Source organism: Eubalaena glacialis, chromosome X (genome assembly GCF_028564815.1).
Source record: "Eubalaena glacialis isolate mEubGla1 chromosome X, mEubGla1.1.hap2.+ XY, whole genome shotgun sequence".
Classification (NCBI taxonomy): Eukaryota; Metazoa; Chordata; class Mammalia; order Artiodactyla; family Balaenidae; genus Eubalaena; species Eubalaena glacialis.
The window spans coordinates 66,257,760-66,266,240 of NC_083736.1; the positions used below are offsets into that span (position 1 = coordinate 66,257,760).

Sequence of the window (8,481 nt, forward strand, 5' to 3'; positions counted from 1 at the left end):
TTCCATCGTCTGCTGAGACTCAGGACAAACCTAGAAAGAAAGTGCAAGAGAATCCACCAGCACTCAGAGACCCCTGCCCTCTAGCCTTTCAGTCTTCCCTGCCTGTTTCTCAAGGGGCACCATAAAGATTACTTCTGATCTGGCCCCTCATCGTAACTACCTTTCTGGATAAGCTCCACTCCTGGCAAGAGAATTAGGCTGAAATAACTTGTCTGGCAAGCCCACTTCCACACCCCTCTCCCACTGGATTTGGCTGGACCCAGTTCTGCAGAAATTCCCTTTCTCCTGCTTAAGCAGCAGTCTTGTGGCCCCAGCCAATTGTGCTTTAGTCTGCAATATGGAAGGCAGAGATGCCCTGTGGGGTCAAACCTGGGCTTGGGAGACACCTGGGCGTGCCTCCTACTTTCGCTGACTAGTTTGTATGTTGCTCAGTTCTTTGGCAAGACCAGTATTCTACTGCTTGACTCCAAGCCCAGGACGCAGCCAGGAGTGGAGACGCTGTCCCAAGCCACAGCTCCCCAGCAGGCTTCCTCATCTACTGGACCACAGGCCTGGGCACCAGAGATGATCATTAGACATGCCCAGTTAAATATGCAATGATTTCACAGGTTCATCATGCCTCAGATGGAGGAGGACGTCCAAAACAACTGTTTTTGACTCCAAATCCTGCCATGAGGGGCAAGGGAGGTTAAGTGGTCTGCAATAAGATGTTACATGAAGGTGCTGGTGAGATCTAGAGGGCAGTGGTTCTTAACACAGGGCAATTTTGCTCCCATGGGGGATCTGGCTACGGCTCAAGTCAGTTTCTGGTTATCACAACAGGGAAGAACAGAAGGGCATGTTGTTAACATCTGGCGGGTAGAAGCCAGAGATGCTGCTCAACATCCCACAATACACAGGACAGCCACCCACAAGTTATCTGGCCCAATAGTATGAAGATTGAAAAGCCCTGCTATAGGCAGCCAAGGTGGTTTTGGTTCTCAGCAGGAAGACGCATTGTAGGGTAACAGGAAGGAGAGCTGGTTGTTATCACACTGCAGGGTAATTGACACTCTTGTAAGAGACCCAGGGCTTAAAATGAGGAACAGATCTAAACAGCTGGCCCCTTGCAGCAGGGGCACCTCTTCTTGAGACTGGCAAGCAAACATGGTTTTGCAGTCCCGAGGAATGGAACTGAGGACTGAATGCTGTGGCAGCTGGAGAATGATAGAGGACTAAGTGCAAGCAAGTGCACTGCTTCGCAACATCAAGAGCCCATAACTTTATAATGACCTGTATCCAAAGCTGGACACAGACGTGGGAAAAACACATGAGCCAGGCTTGTGTATGGGTAGTGCAATGAAGACCAAAGAGGGCAATCATTTCTTAAAAAAAGGCTAAGAGAACAGGGTAAATGAGGTCCCAGCCAAGTAAGGGAGCTTGGCCTTATGGGCTTCCCTGGCTCTCTCCATTCTTCGGTTACTTGCTGCTCCTTCTTTGCCAAGTTTGATGTGTTCTTCCTCCCACCACCACCCAGGTCCAGCTTATAGGAGACACAGATTCACATCCCAGAATGCCCAAGCCTGCCTGAAAATTCAATCTACTTTTCATGTTATAAAGTAGAAAGGAAAATGTAAATCAAAGCAAACAAACACAAACACAAACTACAACAAACACTAAAGAGGCTTTTAATTATGTAGTATTATCCATAAGTAAAAAGACTTTCCCAGTCACGTCACTTAGAGATCATTTTATCCACTGCTCTGTTTGGCTGCCAGTCTCTTGTCTCTCTCCTCAGCAATGGTAAGGCGGATACCCTTTCCACGAGGAAGAGAGATCCATGGTTTGTTGCCCTGGAGGAGAAAACAAGGAGAATCAAAACCTGCTACACACCATCAACAGGTTGGCACATGCTACATTTGTCTTCTCATCTAGAGGAACAGAGAAGCCTGTCTGTGAAAACACTCAGCAACAGCCAGGCAGTCTTAAGACACTTTGATGCTGGTTTATCAGAAATACCCACTTTAAACTTGTTGCCCGTATCTGTAGATGCAAACTACAATACCCTTCATAATTAGTCTCAGAAGTACTGAAATAGTGCCCAAGGCCAAGCATTAGTTTCAAAAAGCACCCCCACCCCGCCCCAACACAGGCACAAATTAAAGAACCTAACTATAAGGTATATTCATCCCATTACTGGCACTTTCCACCAACCCAGGTGTGAACTGGTCCGCTGCTGATTCTCTAACACTGAAAACGCACAGATCTGCCTCAGCCCTGTTGGGAGCCCTATCCCAGAGGAGGCTCTACACTAGGTTCAGCAGAGCCAGCAGGAGCCAGGCACTGCAATCCCAGCAGTACCTGCATTGTACAGGTTTCTCTGGACTAGAGAGAAGACAGAGAGACCCAGACTTACTTTGCCAATAACGAAAATGTTGGAGAGCCGGGTGGCAAAGCTATTGCCGTTGGCATCTTTCACATGAACTACATCAAAAGAACCAGGATGTCTCTCCCGGTTAGTGATCACACCAATTCTTCCCAGGTTAGCACCTCCAGTCACCATGCACAGGTTACCTAGGCAGGAAGGAACAGACAATCTGCTCAGAGCAAGGAACCCTGCCCTGTGCAGTGAATGACAGAGACAGGTTTGCAACAAAGTTGGACAGGTCTGCAACAAAGTTAATCTTTTTTCCCCAGTTGAATTCACTTCTATGGATCTGTTACCCAAGCTAGAACTCTCAGGGCCCTCTTTTAAGATTTGCCCTAGCCTTCCTGCACAGCTAGTATATGTAATAAACTCCGCTGCACCCACCTCACTAGGTCCTTACCATGTCTTGCCTGGACTACTGCTGTTCCTCCAAGGCACAATTCTCTGCTACTGTTGTGAACAGATTTGGGGGATGATGACAGCATTACAAAGGGCTGTTATCTCAATTAAGTTTGTTCGCTTTTTTGTTAGACTTCCCTGCCCAGCCCTCAAGCCATTTCCATGGATGAAGAGGCTTTTGAGATCTGGAGCAGGCCCGAGAACAAGACCTCATCTCTGCCACACAGAATATTCTAAGCACTTGGATCCCTGAGGTAAAAATACCATACACCTGGGCATTGGAGCAGTTACCCGTTCACAGCTTCTCACACCTCCCCATTGAAAACATTCTTAGCTGACTTCCCTCCCCGCAATTCACAACATATTCCTCTCTCTAACTCTCATTGCCACCACAAAGCCATGCCGAAATGAGACACCATAAGGCTTTACAGATTCTCTGAACATTTCTTAAAACTAAGAGTTGCCTCCTTCCCAATCTGTTATTACATCAACAAAAGACATCTAGCTTTGGTTGCTAACTAGGCGCACATCAGAATCACCTCGAGCCCCAAAAACGCCAAACAAAACCCTGTACCCAGGCCCTGTGCAAGTCATAGGGCTTGATTAAATTAACTTAAAAATAAAAGTAAAGAACAGCTCTTATGCCTGGCCTTTAAAGAGAATGCCTATGTAGCAGAGCCTGCTTACCAGTGTCAAATTTGATGAAATCAGTAATCTTGCCAGTCTCCAAATCAATCTGAATGGTGTCATTCACCTTGATGAGGGGATCAGGGTAGCGGATGGTGCGAGCATCATGGGTCACCAGATGAGGGATTCCTTTTGTCCCCACAAAGATCTTTCTCACTTTGCATAACTTATACTGAAACACACAAGGGTTAGCCACATTAGTCTAGCTCACATGCACTATGCTCCAAAGTACAAGAAACAGTTCGTTCAAAGCCACAAATCACCAGCTTAAAGGTGCAACCAGCAGCTGAAGGTACCAGGCCCCGCACAGAACAGCCTGTTTCCTGAGCTGCAGCTGAATAATGGGGTCCCTGACTTTTCTTCCCACTCCCCCATAAATTCATCTTGCACACTGCCCCCTTCTAGGCTAGCCTTCCTATTTCTTATTATGTATTTCCTCTGTAGTACTGCATCACCCCCAAGGTTAAAAGTTCAAAGCACTGAAGGCCTCACAACCTCAAACTCCCAGGTGGAGGGATGATCACCACCATTTCCTCCCTGCTCCAATGCAAATCACCTCCCCTTTCCCAGGTCATTTAAGTCTCAAGGGGCGGCTGAATTCTTCCCTCCAACTCACCCAGACAGCTAACAAGTGCCTCTTAATGGCTCCCTCTACATCACAATTGAGTTTTGTCTCACAAACTGCAATTGTATTACCAGTTCATCTAATCAACAATTTCACAAAGCATTTCACTCCCCAAGACATCCTTTAAGTAAATCAAATCACCTTGATGCCAATGGATGTGCCCTCCAGCCTGCTGGTAACAAGGTAGCTAAGGAAATTAGGAGCTGAATCATCCAATTGAATTAACCTTCACTTACAGCCAATAATTCAAGAAGCCATGAACTTTTGCATAAAACCATCACAACAAACTGGATTAAATAATCAATGTCTGTAACCTTTTTTGAGTTATCTCAAACTAGTGTCCCAAGGGTTTGGTCCCCTCCACTAATACCTTTCCCCTTCCCAGAGTAAAGCTAGCGAAAGGGCCAGTAGGATTGAACTAGATATTGGTTTTCTGGCCCTTTATCCTTAAAGGACCCATACTTCAGATACTCAAACGTTCCTAGGAATCACTCCTTGCCTCAAAAAAAGGCAACTAGAAGTCACTGCTCAGCTAGAATTCATTTCTGCCATAAAAAGCACTCTGTTGAGGATGTTAACGTGACTGGCTGTTTCCAGGTATAAGATTATGAGTAATTCTAATCTACCTACCTCACCACAATGGATCAGCCCATGTACTTAATTCAGGCTGTAACTTACAATCAAGTACTTTTACTAAACGAAGGCCCAGCCTGCTTGCAACACTCACCTTGGCCTCCTCAGGTGTAATACGATGAACAGCAAAGCGACCCTTGGTGTCATAGATCAGACGAAAATTCTCTCCAGTCTTGTCAATGCTGATGACATCTGATATCAAATGGTAATAACTAAGGTTACTATAGTGACCCCCAGTACCCCATGCTGAACAATAACCACACTATACGGGAAAAAAACCCCGTATGCTTCCCATTTCTAATATTAACAAGGATTCCTAAGATCAATGATGGCTAGCTAATCTTTAATGTTTCAAAATCCTGTTTTTATGACCCGTAAAATCTTAAGTGAATTGCAATTTGGTTTTGAGAAATGATTTATGATTTGCAGCCCTACAATATGGAAGTAAAACTCTTGAGAGGGAAAGTCATGCTTTATTTCTGAGAGACTGAAAAAGCCCACCACTTTAGAGAGGGAGATAAAAAAAAAAATCAAGGAGCACCACCAAGTGCCCCCCACTAACCACTCACCCATAAAACCAGCAGGGTAAGTTATATCAGTGCGGACCTTGCCATCAATCTTAATGAAACGTTGCATGCAGATCTTCTTTACTTCATCTCCTGTTAGGGCATATTTAAGTCTGTTCCTTAGGAAAATAATTAGGGGGAGGCATTCCCTCAGCTTGTGGGGACCGGTAGATGGACGAGGAGCCTGTAAAATGATTTTAAAAGTTATCTTAAACTATTGGTGGGATTCACTCAAACTACCTCTCAAGTCCTGAGATTCACCAGACTGTCACCCGCCCCCCCCAACTGGGGTAAACAAGAGGTATTCAAAGTGTGCAAAACTATTCCAGACCTTTAAAGTTTTACAGCATTTTCCTTTCAGAGGACCAGGCCCGTTAAGAACATTTGAGGTCCTGCATCCATGTGGTACGTGGAAGAAATGAGGCACAGAATTATTAGGTAAGAGGTGGGGCACAGCTAGATAGCACAGGGCCCTTAAGAAGAGAGTAACTCAGGATACAGTAATCAGGGATGCCTGACACATAAAGGAGCAGTATCAAGTGTGTCCCTTAAATACATCAATCATATCTCGATAAAACTGTAAAAGAGAAAACACGTCCCTTAAGATACTTACAACATAAAAAACATGCTTACAATAAAATGATACTTACAAACACACCAGTCAGTTTATCCAGCATCCAATGCTTTGGAGCTGCTACACGCTTCAGGTGCTTCTTGGGACCACGAGCCTGAAGGAGTTTTCGATTTTAATACTGTTAAACAGTTTCAGGTCTTTTCAAGAACAGTTTACACAGCTACAACTATTCTCTAAAGAACAGCATCTGTTTCCTCTTCAGCAAAATGTGGACAATGTAAAAAGCACAGGGCCGTGATTAAAGGCAGAGAAGCAAATGCTACATAGTATACAGCAAAACACTATAGGTTTCACAAACCGCAACCAGCCTTTTCGTTGTACAGAGAATGTTAACTGTCTTTCACAACAGTGTTTCTTGTTTACTAATTATTTATATGTTTATACATTACCACTTAAAAGTGCGTATGCTTCTAGAGGCTGTTTTTACTAGGACATTATGCTGGTGAAATAGACAGGGGTTGGACCTCCTGGCACACAGCCAGCCAGCAACAGAAACGGACCAGAATCTGTGCTTCTACTTATCAAACAAGAAAATTTCTCGAAATATGTCAGGTTTTAAAGTGTTAGATGCGAGATTTAATCTGACCTCAGCACAACCACGTGCAAACAGCGGCTTACTCAATCTCTAAATGTGAGATCACTTTTCACCTTAAAGTGCGGAAACCTTTTTAATGCCGTACACAGAGGCTTACTGGCCACACTACGTAAAGTCAGGCCGTGCCAAAAACACGACGGAAAAACAGTTTCTCCGCCCGCCCCGGGCCCGACGTCTGTCCTCTGGGCCCACCCGGGGCTCCGGCCTGGAAAGCAAGACGCTCCTCCCAGGGCCGCATGATGCGTGACCGGGTGTGCCCGGCCGGGAGACCCAGGCCTTCCCGCCAGCCGAACCGATCATCCCCCAGCAGCGCACCGCCGACAGCTGGTGTTCGCCCTAGCCCTCGAGCCCGCCTGGGCCCACCCCACCAGCCGCTCTCCCTTCGCCTCCACCCGATCACCCCCTGCGGGAGCCCCGCAGCCCCGGGTAGCCCCAACCCTTGGAGGATGGAGGCTGATAGGTCCCAAGAGCTCGCAAGGAAGCTTCCTTACCATGGCTGCGCTAGGCACGGAAAGAGGCCCACCTATTTCCGGAGCGCAGAGAAAAAAGGGTGCACGGTTGCGCGCGCCGGGGCTTCGGATGCTCCGCCCAGCTCCGCCCAGCTCCGCCCTTTCGCGGCGCACTGGGACGCTATCTTGCCACCTGCTGGTGGGAGGTCAGAGGTCCGGGGCTTGGGAACCGCTGCCGAAAAAGGGGTGTCTCCCAAGGGCGAGTTCCTCCCTCCCTTTCCGCCCTCCCCCCTCCAGTGTTTCCCGAGCGCCTCTGGGGCGCCTGATTCTGTGTGAGGTGCTGGACAAACAAAGATGAGCTAGACAAGCTCCCTGTCTTTGAGGAGAGGGCAAAGTGAGGCTACTTTAAGTCCCACATATACATGATCATATAATCAATAGAATACATTGACGTGAGTAAGGTCCTACTGTATAGCACAGGGAGCTAAGTTCAATATCTTGTAACAAACTGTAATGGAAAAGAATCTGAAAAGGAATATATATATATATATATATATATATATATATACACATATACATATATATGCGTATATATATATCTGAATCACTTTGCTGTACTCCCGAAACTAACACAATTTTGTAAATCTACTATAATTCAAATAAATAAATAAAATTTAAAAAAGAATACATTGAAATGAATATCTAATATTATTTCTTAAACATATTTTGTCTGCTTCTTCTTCCAAGTTCCTTCAAGCCAGTCAACCTGACCATACTGTAAATTGGGAAGAATCAATATTTTTTTCTCTCCCTTCTCTGCAGATTACCGAGGGGGTGGAGTGTAAAGGGTGAGAGGGTAGGATCTCTGCTTGAACTCTGCCCCTCGATTTCTGTACAACGCATTTAGCACTTACCATAAAGTCTCAGGGACGAGAGGGAACATTAGAGACCATCCAGTTATCTAACAAAAACTTAGATCCGATCATGTGATTTCCCTACTTTGAAACTGCCCTTGGGCCTCCTGCCTAGCCCCTCAGGTCCCTCTGCCCGTCACCTCCTGCCTCCTGCACCCAGACACCCATTGCTCCCTTACCCTATCCCAAACCTCAAAGCTTAAGCCACTCCAAGGTATTACTGCTCTGACAAAGCCGCCTCTTTCAAGCCTCCTGCCTGTGGACCTGATGATCCCTCAGCTTGGAACTGCCATGAATAGCCCAACCCCCTTCCTGGGCACCTAATCCCGCTTGTCAGCCTTGGAGATGCATACAGCTCAGGTCCCTCTGGCTCTGTGAGCCCCGGGTCCCCTCAGGCAGGGTGAATCCCACATTCTTCTGTCCCAGAGCCCTCGGTTCAGACTCGATGACAGCACAGTAGCAGATTGGGTTGTAATGACTAGTTTCCTCATCTGTCCTCCACTAGACTGTGAGTATCTCCATGAAAGAGCCTGCCCTAATTCACCTTTGCCACCTAACAGAGAGCTTAGCGC

General features: G+C 46.4%; 1 protein-coding gene across 1 annotated transcript; it reads right to left on the reverse strand.

The window, feature by feature from the left end:
* Positions 1–1,644: 1,644 nt before the first annotated feature.
* RPS4X (ribosomal protein S4 X-linked) lies at positions 1,645–7,134 on the reverse strand. Its single transcript, XM_061179233.1, has 7 exons — positions 7,038–7,134; positions 5,968–6,045; positions 5,321–5,501; positions 4,846–4,943; positions 3,494–3,665; positions 2,396–2,553; positions 1,645–1,832 (listed from the first exon to the last, which is right to left on the reverse strand). The coding sequence occupies exons 1-7, from the start codon at positions 7,038–7,040 to the stop codon at positions 1,731–1,733; spliced, it is 792 nt and encodes a 263-aa protein (XP_061035216.1). The 5' UTR covers positions 7,041–7,134; the 3' UTR covers positions 1,645–1,730.
* Positions 7,135–8,481: the final 1,347 nt, after the last annotated feature.

Excerpts from the sequence above, each read along its gene's own strand:
- RPS4X (XM_061179233.1), bottom strand. Across the intron at positions 4,944-5,320 it reads TTACCCTGCTGGTTTTATGG|ATGTCATCAGCATTGACAAG; the intron begins GTGAGTGGTTAG and ends ATTTGATATCAG. Across the intron at positions 2,554-3,493 it reads TTTCATCAAATTTGACACTG|GTAACCTGTGCATGGTGACT; the intron begins GTAAGCAGGCTC and ends CTTCCTGCCTAG.